Source organism: Passer domesticus, chromosome 25, assembly GCF_036417665.1.
Source record: "Passer domesticus isolate bPasDom1 chromosome 25, bPasDom1.hap1, whole genome shotgun sequence".
In the NCBI taxonomy this organism is placed as follows: domain Eukaryota; kingdom Metazoa; phylum Chordata; class Aves; order Passeriformes; family Passeridae; genus Passer; species Passer domesticus.
In genome coordinates, this window is record NC_087498.1 from 2,996,646 (window position 1) to 3,015,410 (window position 18,765).

The 18,765-nt window shown below is 52.5% G+C and overlaps 1 protein-coding gene across 2 annotated transcripts; it reads right to left on the minus strand.

Annotated features, from left to right (window-relative positions):
- Nucleotides 1-640: 640 nt before the first annotated feature.
- IKBKE (inhibitor of nuclear factor kappa B kinase subunit epsilon) lies at nucleotides 641-18,328 on the minus strand. 2 transcript variants are annotated; one of them, XM_064399079.1, is made up of 20 exons: nucleotides 17,908-18,316; nucleotides 16,960-17,100; nucleotides 16,716-16,845; nucleotides 15,651-15,832; nucleotides 14,229-14,389; nucleotides 13,631-13,741; nucleotides 12,819-12,998; nucleotides 12,307-12,509; nucleotides 11,672-11,736; nucleotides 11,501-11,592; nucleotides 10,804-10,905; nucleotides 9,624-9,693; nucleotides 9,435-9,547; nucleotides 9,149-9,225; nucleotides 8,849-8,888; nucleotides 7,343-7,444; nucleotides 4,082-4,178; nucleotides 3,568-3,665; nucleotides 1,950-2,021; nucleotides 641-906 (listed from the first exon to the last, which is right to left on the minus strand). In XM_064399079.1, the coding sequence occupies exons 1-20, from the start codon at nucleotides 17,992-17,994 to the stop codon at nucleotides 873-875; spliced, it is 2,157 nt and encodes a 718-aa protein (XP_064255149.1). In that variant the 5' UTR covers nucleotides 17,995-18,316; the 3' UTR covers nucleotides 641-872. The 2 variants fall into 2 exon arrangements, 1 of the variants encoding a protein (XP_064255149.1); XR_010350606.1 differs by having other exon boundaries at nucleotides 3,568-4,178; nucleotides 17,908-18,328.
- Between the last annotated feature and the right edge of the window lie 437 nt (nucleotides 18,329-18,765).

The following is an 18,765-nucleotide window of genomic DNA, read 5'->3' on the forward strand; positions in this document are numbered from 1 at the left end:
CCCTGGGGTGGAGGTGTGGGATGAGCCCAGCAGGGTGGGATTTGTCACCCTGCCCAGCTTTGGATGCTGCTCCCTGGGATGGGGAGGTGGGATAATCCCAGCAGGGTGGGATCTGTCACCCTGCTGCTCCCCGGGATGGGGTGTGGGATGTGGGGACAGCCCATAAATCACTCTGGGGACAGTCAGGCTGAGGGGCAGTGTGGCTGAGCCTTCCCACAACCATCTCCTGCTCCCATCTCCCACTCCCAGCCCCTGGCACTCCCTGTGGCTGCCCTGGCTGACAATCAGGGAATTACAGCTCCTCATCAACCCTGAGGTCAAAAACCAGTCAGGACACCGAGCAGAACGATTGTCCCCAACAAAGGCTGGGCCGGCAGGGCCCTCCCGCAGCTCTCTGTGCCATTCCCGAGGGACTGCAAGGTTCAGGGATGTGTTCCCCCTCCATCCTGTCCCTCTGGAGCAGGGAAGGGCTGGGAATGCCTTCCCAGGGCAGCTCTCAGCCATCAGCACCCCCAGCCCACTCCAGGACATTAAAAGTGGGAACAATTCCTAAATAAGTAAGAGGATGAAAGATTAAAGCTCTTCTTCTTCCTCATCTGACACAGTGATGCAGAGAAACCATGAAACACCAAGTCCTTCAAGCATTTTTTTTTTAAAGAAAAATATAAAACCCCACTCGGTTTTCTGGCCAAACTTCCAGAGGCTCAGGACACTCGGGGCTGAGGGGGGAGAACGTGCAAAGTGCTGGGGCACAGAGGTAGGACACGGAGAGCTCCCAGGGCACGGAAATGCAGCAGCTCTGTGGCTCCAGGTGCTGTGAATCCCCTCTGCTGGGAAGTTTTGCTTCAGCAGCTGCACCCTCACCATGTCCCTCAAACGCTGGGAGCAGGAGCAGCCCCACCCAACCTGCAGGGACAAAAGGATTTAGGGCAGATGAGGTCCTAAAAACAGGGCTCAATTCCCAACTCCTTGGGTTTTGTCGTTTAAAACTCCTGGATGTGCTGATCCATGAAAATCAGGATTTTAAAGAAAAGGGAGAGTGACTTTTTAGTGACAGGACAAGGGGGATGGCTTTAGAGTAAAAGAGCAGAGATCTAGATGAGATGTTGGGAAGGAATTGTACACATTCCCATTGTCCATCTGCATTCAGAGCCTCAAGGAAAGGGTGCAGAGGAGGAAAATCACGGGGGTGATTCCCAGCTTTTCTTAGCCTGAATAAAGGGACAACCACACCAACATGTCTTCTGTCTGCAAACCCAGAGGTTTTCTTTCATTTGTGGGCTGGAAAATTTGTCCTGTGAGGAGCAACTGAAGGAGCTGGAGGTGTTCACCCTGGAGAAAAGGATGTGGTATTCCCATTCTCTGAACAGAGAGAGACATCATTCTCTCTCCCAGGATTTTTCCTGGGGAAGGCAGTGAGAAAGCAAACAGAGATAAGAAATGTTTTCTCTGCTCTCTCTCAGCTTTTCTGTTCAGAGAATGGGAATACCACAAAAGAAGGCTCAGGAGGAACCTTACTGCTCCCTACAACTCCCTGGAAGGAGGCTGAGGTGAGGTGGGGTTGGTCTCTTCTCCCAGGTAACAGTGACAGAATAAGAGGCCTCAAATTGCACCAGGGGAGGTTTAAATTGGATATTAGGGCAAAAAAAAAAATCACAGACTCTGGGTTTTGCAGAGATTTTCATACAGAAAAATCTGCATCTAGTTCCCCATGGCAGTGAGCAGCAGTCAGTGCTGGGCAGCACAGGGAAAAGGCAGGAAAGAGGGGGATGAAATGATGGGGAAGCTCTTGGCTAAAACTCCAAGAAAGAGAAAATCCGCTGCTGCCAGCCCATGATGCAAGCACGGGGAGGTTAAAAACCCCACGGGGAGGTGACTGTGGCCGTGCTGGTGGCTCCCAGGGAGGAGCAGGGTCTGTGCTGGCAGCAGCTCGGGGCGCTCTCACTCACCGCTCGATGATGCTGTTGTTGAGCTGCAGATCGCAGGAGACCGACCTCATCTGCTGCAGCAGCTCCTGCATCCTGCAGGGAACAGCACAGCCTTTAGGGCAAATCCAGACCTAACTCCTGCATCCTGCAGGGAACAGCACAGCCTTTAGGGCAAATCCAGCCCCAATTCCTGCATCCTGCAGGGAACAGCACAGCCTTTAGGGCAAATCCAGCCCCAATTCCTGCATCCTTTAGGGGAAAACCCAGCCCTCATTCCTGCATCCTGCAGGGAACAGGCACAGCCTTTAGGGCAAATCCAGCCCCAATTCCTGCATCCTGCAGGGAACAGCACAGCCTTTAGGGCAAATCCAGCCCCAATTCCTGCATCCTGCAGGGAACAGCACAGCCTTTAGGGCAAATCCAGCCCCAATTCCTGCATCCTGCAGGGAACAGCACAGCCTTTAGGGCAAATCCAGCCCCAATTCCTGCATCCTGCAGGGAACAGCACAGCCTTTAGGGCAAATCCAGCCCCAATTCCTGCATCCTCCAGAGGAAAATCCAGCCCTCATTCCTGCATCCTGCAGGGAACAGGCACAGCCTTTAGGGCAAATCCAGCCCCAATTCCTGCATCCTCCAGGGGAAAATCCAGCCCTAATTCCTGTATCCTTTAGAGGCAGATCCAGCCCTAATCCCTGCATCCTGCAGGGACAAATTCAGCCCTCACTCCTGCAGGGGCAGATCCAGCCCTAATTCTTGCATCCTTTAGGGGAAAATCCAGCCCTAATTCCTGCATCCTTTAAGGGAAAATCCAGCCCTAATTCCTGCAAGGACACAGCCAGCCCTAATTCCTGCATCCTTCAGGGGAAAATCCAGCCCTAATTCCTGTATCCTTTAGGGGCAGATCCAGTCCTCACTCCTGCATCCTTTAAGGCAAAATCCAGCCCCAATCCCTGCATCCTTAGGGGCAAATCCAGCCCTAATTCCTGCATACTTTAGGGGCAGATCCAGCCCTAATTCCTGCATCTTTAGGGGCAAATCCAGCCCTAATTCCTGCATCCTGCAGGGACACAGCCACAGCCTTTAGGGCAGATCCAGTCCTAATTCCTGCATCCTGCAGGGGCAAATTCAGCCCTCACTCTTGCATCCTTAGGGGCAAATCCAGCCCGAATTCCTGCATCCTTTAAGGGAAAATCCAGCCCGAATTCCTGCATCCTTTAAGGGAAAATCCAGCCCTAATTCCTGCATCCTTTAAGGGAAAATCCAGCCCTAATTCCTGCACCTTTAGGGGCAAATCCAGCCCTAACTCCTGCACCTTTTAGGGGCAAATCCAGCCCGAATTCCTGCAAGGACAGAGCCAGCCCTAATTCCTGCAGGGGCAGATCCAGCCCTAAATCCTGCAGGGACACTGTCAGCCCTAATTCCTGCATCCTTTAGGGGAAAATCCAGCCCTCACTCCTGCATCCTTTAGGGCAAAATCTAGCCCTAATTCCTGCATCCTGGAGGGGCAAATCCAGCCCTAACCCCTGCAGGGGCAGATCCAGCCCTAATTGAAGTGAGACTGAAAATGGAATAGAAGTTTTAAACTCAGTTACCCCACCTCTGAGCCAGTAAAAGGTGTTATCCAGCACCAGGGACTCACCGCAGAGCCATCTCCTGGCAGGCCTGGCTCAGGGGCACGGGGGAAGGCACAGGAGGGGCCAAATTCCATTGCTCCACCTGGAGAAGCCTGTCCAGAGCCTGTGGAGATGAGATGGAGATGGAGAGTGCAGGCAGTGCCCACAGCAGGGGCTGTCCATGGGCTGACCTGGGGCCAAACACTCAGCAGCACCCAGGGGGTCACACCAGCACTGCTCCAGGACAAATGGAATAAAAAAATAAAATAACCCAAGCACACTGCCAGGGGGTTGCTGTGGCAGCTGGAGGTGAAGCAGCACTTTCCTCCTGCTGCAATTCCCATTTTTTGGGCACACACCCCCCCTGTGCCTGGCAATCCTTGGCACCTTTGCCAAAGGTTTCCCCACTCCCTGCTCACACAGTGGGACAAAGCAGCACCTCCAGCCTGGATCACCCACAAAAACCTGCAGCAAGGGGTGAAAAAACCCTGCAGGGCTCCCCTGAGGAGGCCAGGAGGAGCTGCAGCCCCGGACACCCACGCCCTGCAGGCAGTCCTGGCACTCCATCATCTCCACGCTGCAGGCACTGATGCGGTTGCTGAGCCTCTTCAGCTGCTTCTTGATCTCACAAACTTTCCTGGAAAGAGAAAATGATGTCAAAACTCCCGGGCAACGCTTGGCATCGTTAATTTTTATTATATTTTTTTGTGTTTTAATTGCACGCTGCTTTCTGCAGAGCTGGCTGGGTTCAAAATCCTGAAGGGAAGCAAATGAGTCAGGGCATGTTGTAATTGCAGCTGCAGCAGCCACCATAGGCCAGGTTGTCCAAACAGCACTAACAGCTAATTAATCAGGGAAAGTTGATTGTAAATGAGGCAGCTCAGGCCTGTCACTTCACCCAGCACAGGCTGGGCCTCTTGTTCCTACCCTAAAAAGGCTCCTCACACCCAGCAGGCAGATCAGGAGTTGTATAAAAAAAATTAAAATGTTTGGTTTGGGTTTAAAAAAACAAAGGAAAGAATATTTCAGGTGAATGATCCACCTCAAGTCCCCAGGAAAAACAACCACCACCCCACAAACCCTGGCAGGAAACAAAACAGGACAATTAAAACTGAAGTAATGAGAAATTAAAAATATCCAGCTGTGACTCATGGGGCTCTCTCCTTAGGGACAGGAAAACAGGTACAAAAATACCCCAGGAAAAGGTGGAGAAGGATTTTGCCTCCCTGTCAGCAGAGGTAAAACCCTGCTTTGTGTCCTGCACTGCACGGATTCTGTGGGGCTCCTGTGAAAAATGTGTGTTTTATGATTGCCTTTCACAAATACTAAAATTAATATTTTATGTGTTATGTTAGAAAGTTATGCTGTGTTAATTTTCTTAAGTCGTGTGTTAAATATAGTTTTAGGTTATGACATAATGTTAAAATAGAAACTATGCTATGTAAGATACTTTCTGAAAAGACTCACACTGAGACAGCAGCCACAGGCACCTAAATCTTTCAGAAAAAGAATTTATTGCTCTCTTATCAAGTTCTTCCCACCTCGCTCAGCCCTGAAGATGCCGTCAGGATTCAGAGGAAGAAGCTGACACTGACCAGACAGAATCCTTTGTTTAAATGGAATTTATGCATCATGTGTGAGGTGTATGAATATGCAACAGGCTGGTGCTTTTAAGGGTTAATCCTCTGTTAACGTGGTCCTTTTTTGGGCTTATTTTGCCCAGAAAGAGGTACCTGGACTGTCTGTAACTCTTTGTTTTTGTTGTCTCGTATTGTCCTAAATCCTAATTGTCCAAATTTTTATTACTCTAATTATATTGCTATTTTTATAACTATTTTATTTTCATTAAACTTTTAAAATTTAAAAAACGAGTGATTGGCATTTTTCACACTCCACATCCAGGGTGGAATGCCAATCCAAGAGAGAATTCCCACAGAACCTGAGGGAAAATTCCTTGCCTGTGTGTGATGAGGGGACTGAGGGACACAGTTCTTGTCCCCAGAGTGGAATCTGCCTCTGGGTGAGGCTGGCAGCACAGAAACCCCTGCTGGGACAAGCAGGGAATGGGAGAAGGATGGGAAAGGCTGGGAAAAATCTGGGATAGGGCAGGGAAAAGGCAAGGAGAGCACACACTGCCCTCAGCTCCTGGAGAAATCCAGAGCATCCAAATCAAACTTCCAGCCTAAAAATCCTCTCCACTCATAAATCCAGCCCAGGGCTACCCCCCACCAGAAACAGGATCAAAAATTGGGTTTAATAGTCAGGAATTCCAGAAACTCCTCCTCCCTCCAGCCACGGGGGGGCTGCTCCTCCCCTTGCCATGAAAATCCAATTTTTGCACCACCCTGTCCCCCTCCCTCCCTGCTGCCACAGGCCGTGGGTCGCCCTCAATCCCGGGGGTATTTCCTCTGGAATAATTTCCTCTGGGGATAATTTGCTCTGGGGGTAATTTATTTGCTCTTTGCATTACTCCCCAAGCGCCGTTTAGCAGAAAATCATTCCCAGCAGTAAATCCCTGTCTCAATGGCAATTCTGTGCTGATAAAATCACCTCTCTGCCCTCGCCAGAGCTGCTTCCACTCCAGCTGCAAGTTCAGGGGCTTTGGGGGCTTTTTAAATACAAACTTAAAACAGCAGGGCGGAATTACGGGATAGGAGGCAGCTGGGGTGTCCAGTGGGGTCACAGAGGGTTTGTCACCCCTCAGCCCCTCAGCACTTCCCGAAATCCCCATTTCCATCTCCATGTTCAATGCAGAGCAGAGAGCACTTGGAAGGCCAGATCCTTGGTGGAGGGCTATCAGATATTATTATTATTATTATTATTATTATTATTATTATTATTATCATCATCATCACCATCATAAAATCAATATATTGATATATTAAATATAAAGATAGATTATATATATATATAATATATATTGATATATCAATATCAAGATCTATATTATATATTATAATATAATAATATAGAATATAATAATATAGAATATAATAAATATAACATAATATAACATATATATTATGATATTCTATATTATATTATAATAGTATAATTATAATATAATAGTATAATATTTTTATACTATTATCATATTACAATTTTTATTATTATTAATAATATATAATAATATATTGTAAATATAATATATACTCTATTATATATTACTATATTCTATATTATTATATATATTGATATATTATATATAAAGATAGATTATATATATAATATATATTGATATATCAATATCAAGATCTATATTATATATTATAATATAATATAATATAATATAATATAATATAATATATGATATGATATGATATGATATGATATGATATGATATGATATATGATATTCTATATTATATTATATTATAATTATAATATAATATAATAGTATAATATTTTTATACTATTATCATATTACAATTTTTATTATTATTAATAATATATTGTAAATATAATATATAATATATTATATATTATTATATTCTATATTATTATATTATATTATAATTTTAAATTATACTGTACTATTCTATACTACTATTACAGTATATTATAATATTATACTATTATTATATTGAATAATATTAAATAATGTTAAATAATAATAAAAATAATAGTAATGATGAAATAATAATAATATTAATAATAATAATAATAATAATTATTATTATTATTATTATTATTATTATTATTATTATTATTATTATTATTATTGTTATTATTATTATTATTATTAATTATTGTCTTTTCCACTACAAAGTGCCCTGTCCCAAATCCCTGTGGGGGGTGGTACCTCATCCTGCTGCTGTGCAGGGCCAGGGCCTCCTGGTACTGCTGGACACAGTCGTTCTGGAAAATGGACAGAACCTTCCTGGCCAGGTTCCCCAAATTCAGCCTGAACCCGGGAATAAGAGAGAAAACAGCATTATTTCCTTCAGGGTGTGAAAAGGAACATCACAGGAGGCCTGAAGCTGCCTCCTGGATGGAGGAAGAGGGGCTGGAGTTTCAGAAAGGAGTTACAGGGAAAACAAACCCTGGAGGGAGGTTTGGGGGATACAAAAATACAAAAAAAAAAAAGAGCATTTTGGGTTTGGAGCTTTTGAGGGATACAAAAATATAAAATATAAAGAGCATTTTTGTTTTGCAGGTTTAGGGGTTTTTGGGGGATGCAAAAATAGAAAATACAAAGAGCATTTCCCAAAATCCCCATTTCCATCTCCACACCTCATCCACAGCAGAGAGCACCTGGAAGCCCTGGGTGCTCAGAAATGAGTTACAGAGAAGACAAAATACCCCTGGAGAGCCTGTTGCAGGCTGAAGTGAATTTCATTTCTTGCCTGTGCTGAATTCCCCTGCTTTGGGTGGAAACTGAAAGGAGGAATCTCAAAGGCACCAGACGCATCAGCGCTTGCAGCAGACAGGGAGGCAGGGAGGGACACTTCCTAAATCAGCACCTCAGGGCAAAAATCGGCTCCAGACCCAGTCCTGTGTGAGCAGCAGCCTGGAACGGGTTTGTGCCCTCCTCCGGCAGGGGAGGTGGCCCCAGAGCAGCTCCCTGTCCCTGTCCCTGTCCCTGTCCCTGTCCCTGTCCCTGTCCCTGTCCCTGTCCCCACAGCTTCTCCCTGTCCCTCTCCCTGTCCCTGTCCCTGTCCCTGTCCCTGTCCCTGTCCCCAGAGCAGCTCCCTGTCCCTGTCCCTAGAGCTGCTCCCTGTCCCTGTCCCCACAGCTTCTCCCTGTCCCTGTCCCTGTCCCTGTCCCCAAAGCAGCTCCCTGTCCCTGTCCCTGTCCCTGTCCCTGTCCCTGTCCCTGTCCCCACAGCTTCTCCCTGTCCCTCTCCCTGTCCCTGTCCCTGTCCCTGTCCCTGTCCCTGTCCCTGTCCCTGTCCCTGTCCCCAAAGCAGCTCCCTGTCCCTGTCCCTGTCCCCAAAGCAGCTCCTGTCCCTGTCCCTGTCCCTGTCCCTGTCCCTGTCCCTCTCCCTGTCCCTGTCCCTGTCCCTCTCCCTGTCCCTGTCCCCAAAGCAGCTCCTGTCCCTGTCCCTGTCCCTGTCCCTGTCCCTGTCCCTGTCCCTGTCCCTGTCCCCAGCTCTGCAGATCTCTCCCACAGCCTCATCTGAAGGAGCTCATGGCTTGAAACCTTCCCTGGGAGAGCTCCTGCAAGGAGGAACCACACGGGAGCCTCCAGCTGCTCCCTGACAGCACCAGGGACGATTTTTAACCCTTTGGGACCCAGTCAGAGCCAGCAAGCACCGCCTGGCCCCAGCGAGGGGCAGCTCCTGGGGAGGGGACAGGGCGGGACTCACTTATCCAGCTTGTGGATTTGTTCCTCGTTGTAGCTCAGCCCTGGGGAGGAAAAACAGAGTCACCACACGTTTCCTGCTGACAGCCCCAGAAATGGGCAGTTTCACATCCCGAGGGGGATTTTCCTGGCTCAGCCCCCGGGGCACTGTCAGGACACAGAAACAGAAACTCTGCGAGGTCCCTTCCAGCCCAAACCCTTCTGTGGGTTCCATGAAGTCACTGCTGGTGCAGCAAACCCAAATCACCCATTTTCCCACGGGGACAGTGCAGGGACATTGCTGCCCAGTGTCCCCAGCACTCACTCAGACTCGTCCTGGCCTTCTTGAACTGCTTGTGGATCACCTGCATCTTCTCCAGGCAGCACTCCATCTGCTGGATGCTGCAAAGGGGCAGGGGAGGGGGTGAGGCTGGGCTGAAATCAGCATTTTGGAGTCAGGCTGTCCCTCTGGGAATGGTGGAATGTGAACCTGATGCCCGTGCCTGTGAGCAGGGACACCAGGGGTGGCACCAGGGGCTGTGCCTGGCACGGGAACTGCTCCATGCCCTGGGTGGGGACAGCCAGGTGGCACCAGGGATTGCCCCACACACCTTTTGTCCTCGTGCACTTGCTGCCTGTCCTTCACCAGCTCGGCCAGAATCCCATCCAGTGCCCCCTGGAAGTCAAAGATGCTGTGGGAGCACTGGGAGAGCTCCTCTTCCACCTGCAGAGGAGGGGAGAGGTTGGGAGCAGCTGCCCTGAGAGCCCTGGGGGCTCCTGGGGCTGGGGATGCTCCTCACCCTCTGCAGCCTTGCCTTCACCACATCCACCCCAGCCGGGCCCCTGCTGCCTGCAGGAACGGCCTCGAACCTGGGGGGAGACAGAAAATGAATATTCCTGAAGGAGACTACTGCTGGCAAACAGCTGGCACAGGAATCCGCCTCGTGCTGGGGTCCTGGGGGGCTGCAAAGTGATTTCCTTGGGCAGCAACCCAGATTTTCACAGAGCCACAAAGTGCTGATCTGGTAAAAACTCGCCCTGTTGCGTCCAATTTGTTCCAAAATTGTTGGTTTTGCACCCACTGGCTTCAGGCCAGCGGGGAGGGTGGCTGTGTGCCTGCAGCTGGCACGGGAGCGCCAGGCTGAGCGTGGCACGGGGGCAAAGTCAGCAGAAATATTCCTGATGCAGAGCTGGAAGGGCTGGGAGAGCCAGAGCACCCAGCTGCAGCTCTGCTGCTCCTGGCACTCCAGCCCTGAGGGCTGCACTCAATGGGAACCATGTGTCCCTATTTTTATTTTTTTTTCAGATGAAATGGAAATTAAGCGATTTTGCTAAATTGCAAAGAATGAAAGAACAGCAACCCAGCGGCAAAGAATTTTCCACTACAACAACAACAAGAAAAAAGCAGTAGAAAAGCAAAATATCCGTGGGTTGCTTGAAATAAAATGGGTTCAGCTTGGCCCAGGGCAAGGTGGGAAGGAGGGAGTGGGGAAGGGGAAGGCTGAGGGCAGCCCAGGGTTTCTCCATAATTCAGTGGAGACCCTTAGAAGGAAATGGGATCTCTCCCCGTGGCTGGTGGGATGCTGGATCCCTGGGAATGCAGCCCAGCTCTCCAGGGTTGGTGACAGGGGCCAGACCCCCATGGGGTCGTGCAGCTGGTGCCATCCTGCTCTTTATTTTAGCCCAATTTTCTCAGTTTTCCTTTCCCTGGAGCTGGCAGCAGCCTTGGCTCCTTCCTGCTCAGGGGCTGTAACAGAAAACCCCAGAGCAGGAGGCAGTCAGGACTGACCCTGGCCTCCTGTGAAATCATCAAAAACTGAGGCAAAGAGTGAGGAACAACCAGAGTGGCTCGTTTCCCAGACAGTGAAAGATCCTCCCACCTCCACAATATCAGCTTATTCCTGGCATTTTCCTTATTCCTGCTTATCCAGGCACCTTTGAGAGCCCCAAATCTCACCAGGCACAGCCCAGCTCACTTACAGCACATGTGTCTTCCCCTGGGTGAGCTGCAGGCAGGTGAGCACGGAGTGAGCCCCCCTCCTCTGCTCCAAAATCCTGCAGCACTCTGTCCTCAGGTTCCCACTGCCAAGAGAGAAAAGAGCCCCTGCAAGCACAGCTCCATCCCGGGGTGGGCATGGAGCTGGGGGCTTCTCTCAGGCTGCTCTGAGACTGGGGGGGCTGGATGAACCAAAAATTGGGTGTGGCTGCTGCTTTTAGGGTCTCTCACCCTCTGTCCTGCCCCAAAAGGAGTGGGTAGGGCAGTGAAATTCATTGTGGAATGGTTTGGGTTGGAAGGGACATTAAAGCTTAAATTCCAAATCCCTGCCCTGGGCAGGAACACTTCCAATAGATGCACACAGTGATAATAACAATAATAATAATAATACAAATATTCTGCTTTTTTCCTCAGCCTCTCCTAAACTGAAGAAAGTGACCCAAAAGGAACAAAAGAGGACAGCAGCATCCTCCCAGCACTGTTTCTCCTCCAGGTGCAGCCCCATGGGGACACAGTGCCCCTCCTGCCCTGCTCCCTCCAAGTCCCCCAGGACCCTACCCCACCATCCCACCGGTCTGCACTAGCAGGGAGAGGCTGCAAACCCTTAACCCAACCGATGCCAGGGTGCTGGGCAGGCTGTGTGCCCGCTGTGCCCTGCCCAGCCGTGGCCCTGGCACTCACATCACCCAGTGGAGGCCCCTGGCCAGCAGCTCCCGGCCCCTCCGCAGCGCCTGCCCCACGCGCAGCGTCTGGTGAGCAGCACCCACGGCACTCTGCAAGGCAAAGGGCACTGCCAGGGCCCGTGCCAGGCACAGGGCGCTGCCAGCACGCTGCCCTGGCACACACACCCACCTTGGCTGCACTGCAGTCGGCCACCACGTCCACCCTGGGCACGAACTTGGGGAACTCCAGCGCCGCTGCAAAGACAGGCAGGGTCGCGGTGTTTGTCACCAGCTGGTGGCTGTGGGCAGCTGCCACCCACCAGATAAACCCCGTGGCCACTCAGCATTTCAGCCTCAGTGTTGGAGGCTCAGTGCAGCCCTACAAGATACTTTGGGAGCATGGAAGAAGGCAGGAATTCCCTGCAAAGCCCAGAGTGGCGTGTGCCCATGGAGCAGCAGCACATGGCAGGGGAAAACTGACCCTGAGATCCCCTAATCCTGCCCCAGGGACCAGAAACAGGATTGGGAACTGGCACTGGGAACTGGCATCAGGATTGGGAATTGGCACTGGGAACCTGTACTCCTGCTGCTGGGAATGGGGTCACTGCTGGGAATGGGGACTGCACAACCTGGCAGTGGGAAAAGCGACCAGTCTGGAGAACTGGGAACCCCAGTGGGAACTGGGATCCAGGTCAAACAGTGCCCAGGCCCCAAGAGCTGGGATCATGCAGGAAATGGGAGACCTCTCAGGATAATAACTGGAACAAATCCCTCTTCCAGCAGCCTCTCTCCTGCCGTGGCACATCTCCAGCCACCCACACTCACGGTCGCGGTACCGGACCCCCACCACGTCCTCGGGCTGCTCTGAGGTGCTCAGCAAGGTCAGGGGGCTGCTCTCTGTGGTTCTGCAGAAATGATGAGCTTGTAGGTTGGGATCCAGCTCATACAGGTGTCCTTCAAAATAATATTCTTGATGGTGAGGGACTATATTGGTCTGTTTGAAGACGGCATCTAAAAACTTGGTGGTACTGAAATGGAGAAAGAAGGGAAAGGATGGGGATCAGCAATGAGGTGAGCACACAGATTTCCATCCCTTTACAGCCTGCTGCCCTTAAAATACCAAGATGTTGATGCTTTCTCTTAGCAAAATATCAGACAAGGTCTCTGTGTGCCCACAGCTCCATTATTTCACCCCCAGCAAAGGCTGATTTGAGCCTGGTGTGTTTTAACCTGGTCTGGGAGCAGTGCAAAGGGCACGGTGGTGCCCCCAGGCTCCCCTGCTGAAGGGAGGGGAACTCACAGCTCCATTCCCACACGGATCTCTGACCCAGCCTTACGTGTTGTAGGAGTGGATGTAGATGCGATGGGAGGACGCCTGCTGCAGGGAGAACACGTCCACCACGATCCTGTGCAAAATGTCGTTGGTTCCTGCGAAAAACTGGTCGAATCCCCAGCACTTCTCCTGGTCCACCTCCAGGATGTTCGCCAAGATGGGGATCAGCTGGTCCTTCAGCCCCCTGCAGCAGCAAGGGAAGTATTGTATAGGGGCTGCTCCCAGACAAAGGAAGGAATGGTGAATCTGACTCCATGTTCTCAGAAGGCTCATTTATTATTTTATGATCTATATTATATTAAAGAATACTAAACTAAACTATACTAAAGAATACAGAAAGGATACAGACAGAAGGCTAAAAAGGTAATAATGAAAACTGGTGACTCTTTCCAGAGTCCCAACACAGCTTGGCCCCAGTTGGCCAAGGAGTCAAAACAACTCACATGAAACCAATGAAACAATCACCTGTGGGTGAACCATCCACAACCACATTCCAAAGGAGCAAAACACAGGAGAAGCACATCAGATAATTATTGTTTTCCATTTTCTCTGAGGCTTCTCAGCTTCCCAGGAGAAAAATCCTGGGCAAAGGGATTTTCCCAGAAAATATGAATGCCACAGAGAAGAAGAGAGCTTTGCATGGGCTGGTGTAACCCTGAGCCACAAACACTGCCCTGCACCCCCTTTTCCTGTCTGGAAAGCAAAGATCAGGTCTGAGAGCTGTGACATCTGAAGATGAAAAGTTTATCTGCCTGGTTAACCCCTCCTGTGCTGTCTGAGCACACGGGAGCTGCAGCCCCAGCAAGGGACACTCACGTGGAGAGGCGGCAGGTGATGGGCAGCTCGTAGCTCCACTCAATGTTCCCGTTCTCCTGCCTCTGGATCCCTGCAATGGCCCCACGAGGCTTCTCCGTGGTGATTTTGTACCTGTGGGAAGGGAATTGTTTGCTGCTGGCTCGAGCCAAGCGAGTTCTGTTTGGGCACTGTGTCCCTTGGGTGGCTGTGCTGGGAAAAACGTGATTCACTGAGGGAAAAGGAAGTGCCCAGAGGGAAAATACTTGCAAGGAACAGTCCAAACCTTCCAAGTGAGCATTAACCCTGCCTCCCCTTCCAGCTGTTTATCCAGGAAGTCATGCATTTAGAATCCTAGAATTATCTGGGTTGGAAGGAACCCCAAAGATCAGCTGGTTCCAACCCCCTGCTATGGGCAGGGATGCCACCCATGCTCAGTGCCCCACCCAAGCATCCCATCTGGAGGGAAAACGTGGCAAACGGGACATGGATTCTCCCCCACACTGCACACACCCCCCCCACAGGCCCCTTGGCAGGGCTTTGGGGCCACGTGGGGTTAAACCAGAGCGAGCCAGCCCCAGCAGAGTCCCAGCTCCCCACCCCAGCTGGGCACGGCACCCACATGATCTCCTTGTTCCTGCGGGGTCCCCCGAAGGGCACGAAGGGCAGGCTGCCCGTGGCAGCGTGGTAGAAGGTGACACCAATGCTCCAGAGGTCCACGGTGACACCAAAGGCCTTCTGCTGCGGCTTGCGCAGCACGGCTCGCTCGTACACGTCAGGGTGCTGGGGGGAGAGAGAAATGGGCCTGCCTGGAAAACGTCACCTGGAACACAGCTCTGGGCCCTCCCAAAAACATCCAACACAGCTCTGGGTCCTGCCTGGAAAATGTCACCTGGAACACAGCTCTGGGTCATTCCAAAAACATCCAACACAGCTCTGGGTCCTCACAAAAACATCACCTGGAACACAGCTCTGGGCCCTCCCAAAAACATCCAACACAGCTCTGGGCCCTCCCAAAAACCTCTAACAGAGCTCTGAGCCCTCCCAAAAACACCTAACACAGCTCTGGGCCCTCCCAAAAACATCCAACACAGCTCTGGGTCCTGCCTGGAAAACGTCACCTGGAACACAGCTCTGGGTCTATCCAAAAACACCTAACACAGCTCTGGGTCCTCACAAAAACATCACCTGGAACACAGCTCTGGGCCCTCCCAAAAACATCCAACACAGCTCTGGGTCCTGCCTGGAAAATGTCACCTGGAACACAGCTCTGGGCCCTCCCAAAAACATCCAACACAGCTCTGGGTCCTCACAAAAACATCACCTGGAACACAGCTCTGGGTCCTCCCAGAAACATCTAACACAGCTCTGGGCCCTCCCAAAAACATCCAACACAGCTCTGGGTCCTCCCAGAAACATCTAACACAGCTCTGGGTCCTCCCTAAAAACCTCTAATAGAGCTTTGGGTCCTCCCCAAAAATCAGCATCTGGAACACAGCTCTGGGTCCTCTCCAAAAATCTCTAACACAGCTCTGGGTCCTCCCAAAAACGTCTAACACAGCTCTGGATCCTGACTGTAAAACATCACCTGGAACAGAGCTCTGGTTCCTGCCCAAAAACTTCTAGCAGAGCCCTGGGTCCTTCCCAAAAATCAGCACCTGGAACACAGCTCTGGGTCCTCTCCAAAATCATCACTGGTAACAGAGCTTTGGGTCCTCCCCCCGCAAAATAAAAAAATCACCTCTGACAGAGCTGTGGGTCCTTCAAAAAAAATTATCACCTAGAATAGAGCTATGTGTCCCGCCCAAAAACCATCACCTCGAACAGAGCTCTGGGTCCTCCCATAAAAACATCACCTGTAACAGCTCGGGTTCCTTCCAAAAACCTCTAACAGAGCTCTGGGTCCTCCCAAAAACCATCACCAGCAACCCTGCCGCAAAGCCCTGAGCCCCTCCCCTCCCAAAAACAGGATCAGGCTCTCCAAGTGCCTCAGCTCAGGACTGAGAGACAGGGCCCAGCCTCCCCCAGGACGTGCCCCACTCACGAGGTACTCCTCTGTCCCATAGACAGACACAAACTTCTCATCATCCTCCAGCTCTCGGGCGGCTCCGAAATCCGTCAGCTTGTAGATGCTCTGCCCGTCCTCTCCCACCAGCCTCATGATGTTGCCGGGTTTGATGTCCCTGTGCACGACGCCGTTCTCTCGGAGGTGGTTCATCCCTGCCACTGGCACAAGGAGAGGCGGAATTCCTGCGTGGGGCTGGGCCACTGGGCTCCAGGGGGGCAGTTTGAGTTGAAAAACTCAAACCAGAAAACTGCTGTCACCCAGCTTGACTGGCTTGTCACCTCTGCTAACAAGTCATCCCCCCTTTTGTTCACTCAGTAAGAGCTGCTCGTAAGTAGCTCACTTGGGTTTCGGGATGGCAAACTTAAATTCATTTTGCTTGTGTTTTCTTGCTAGACCATGATGCAAAAGGTTGATCTTTGCAAAAGGTCGATCAACAAGGGTTGATCTTTGGGGTTTATAGCTTGGGTTATTCATTGTTATTTCATCCTTTCCTCATGGTATGTAGTCTCTATTGCTCCAATGGTGTCCTTTCTATTTCCTCTACTGGGACTATAAATGCTTTAATTGGGTGTAGGAAGTAGCTTTGTTATTCCAGGTCACGTTGATTGGGCTAGAGTTTGGCATCAAGACCATCTGATGTTAGCAAACATCTTTCAGGTGTAAGCTGAATGCTTTTGTTTAAGCCACGGCTTGGTAGTGCAAGTGCACCTTCCAGTGCACTGGAATTTGGGTTGAAAAGAGGGCTGGAGAGGGGGTAAATCCCACAGTGCTTGCACTTAGATGGGGATCAGGGTGACTGGGGGGATGGAGAGGATGAGGACATGGCAGGGCACAGCCCCTGGCCACAGCAGCTTCCGAGAGCAAGGAGAATGCCTCAGCACAGAGAATCCCTCAGAACAGAGCTCAACCCCACCCTGTTCAGGGGTGCAGCACCTGACCCCTCACTCCATTGCCCAGGGCTGGAGCCTGCAGGGACCCCCAGCACCGTGGGGTCCCCAGCTGGAGGGTCTCAGCCCTGCTGGTGGTGACCCCCACACTCACCCACACACTGCAGCACGATGAGGAACTCGGACTCAGCCAGGCCAAAGGCATTGGCTGGGTCTTCCAGCACGTTCAGCAGGCTGCCACTGGAGCAGTATTCCATCACCAGCACCTTCTGCTTGCTGCTGCCCTGCAGGGGAGATGGGGAGGGCTCAGCCAGCCCCGTGTCCCCCCTGCCGGGCAGGACCAGGTGCCCTCCCTCGGCTGGTGAGCCCCAGGGCTTCCCAGAGGGGTTCCCACTCACTGTCTCCTCCACGGCAAATAATTTGACAATGTTTTTGTGGTTCAGCTTCCGCAGCATCTCGAACTCTCTCATCTGCACCTCCTGGGGCCGCAGGTAGCTGGCACTGTTAAACACCTTCACAGCAACCAGCTCCCCCGATTTCTGGGAAAAGAGCAAAAATTAGGGAATGAAAACACTGGGTGATGCCACCCACGTGCAGAGCAGCTCCAGGAGCTCTGTCCCGGCTCCCACACCCCACTCGGGATGCAGACGATGAAATGATGCCTGTGCACGGCGCCTGCTCGGCCGCACAAACAAACCGCTGTTATTCAGCCCGCTGCCCTTCCTGTCCCGGCACCCACGTGCTGTGTGTGGGGCTGTGTTTATCCGGCCCCACAAAAAGCTCCCGTCTGCAGCCCAGGCTGGCAGCTCCCCCAGGCACGGCCATGCTCCCAGCCCTGCTGCGTTTGCTCAATAAACTTCAAAGGAGGAGAGCCCGCTCCGAGCCCGGCAAGTGTTTGCACGAAGTATGCAAATGGCCAGGGATGGGGTTTCCAAATCCTCTGGGCATTCCCCTGGAAACAGCAGCTCCTTCCCCCTGCGCCGCGGCCAGCAGAGCCGACTGCGAGCCCCCCAAAAACCGACTGTGAGCGTCCCAAAAACCGACTGCGAGCGCCCTAAAAACTGACCGTGAGCGCCCCAAAAACCGACTGCGAGCGCCCCAAAAACCGACCGTGAGCGCCCCAAAAACCGACCGTGAGCGCCCCAAAAACCGACTGCGAGCGCCCCAAAAACCGCCCTCGACCCGCAGAGAGGGGAAGGAGCCCCGAGGAAAGTGAAAATAAAACGGAAAGCAGAACCTGAGCTGCTCCACAGGCAAGGATGTCCCGGCGGGGCAGCGGAGCCCGGGCATCCCGCGGGGGCAGCGGGGCTCTGCATTCGGGGCTCCCCCCCGGCTGCCCCGCTCACCTTGTTGCGAGCTCTGTAGACAGAGGCCGTGGCCCCCTGGCCCAGCAGGTCCTCGGTGCTCCACAGGTAGTTGGGGGTGCTCTGCATGTCCAGCAGAGCGCGGGGCTCCCCCCGGCCGGGTGAGGTTCACCCCGCCGAGCCCCAGCCTTCACCCCTCCGGCAGTCGCTCCCCTGGGCGGCCCCGGGGCCGAGGCCGAGCATGGAGCGAGCCCCAGCAGCCCGGGGCTGGCGGCAGCAGCCCGGCGGGTGCCGGAGCTCGGGAGCGGAGCGGGGCCGGCGGCGCCTCCCGGGCCGGGAACCGAAACCGCGCATTGCAAAACCCGCCCGGCGAGCGCGGCGCTGCGGGAGGAAACGCCTCAGCTTCCTGCTCGAGAGAAAGCTTCCCAGCCGGGCTGCCATCTCCCGGCACGCCGGGCTGCCATCCCTGGGAACACCGGGCTGCCATCCCCCGGCACACCGGGCTGACATCCCCCGGGAACGCCGGGCAGCAATTCCCGGGCACACCGGGCAGCCATGCCCGGGACCTGGGCAGCAATTCCCGGGCACGCCAGGCAGCCATCCCCGGGACCCTAGCTGCCATAGCCTGGGCACACCGGGCTGACATATCCCGGGAACGCCGGGCTGCCATCCCTGGGCACATCGGGCATCCCCCGGCATACCGGGCTGCCATCCCTTGAGCAGCTGGGCAGCCATCCCCCGGAGCACCCGAGCAGTCATCCCCCGGCACACCGGGCTGCTGTCTCCCGGAACCCGGGCTGCCATCCCCCCGGGACACCGGGCATCAATCCCCCGGAGCACCCGGGCAGCCATCCCTGGGCACACCGGGCAGTAATCCCCCGGCAGGCCGGGCAGCATCCC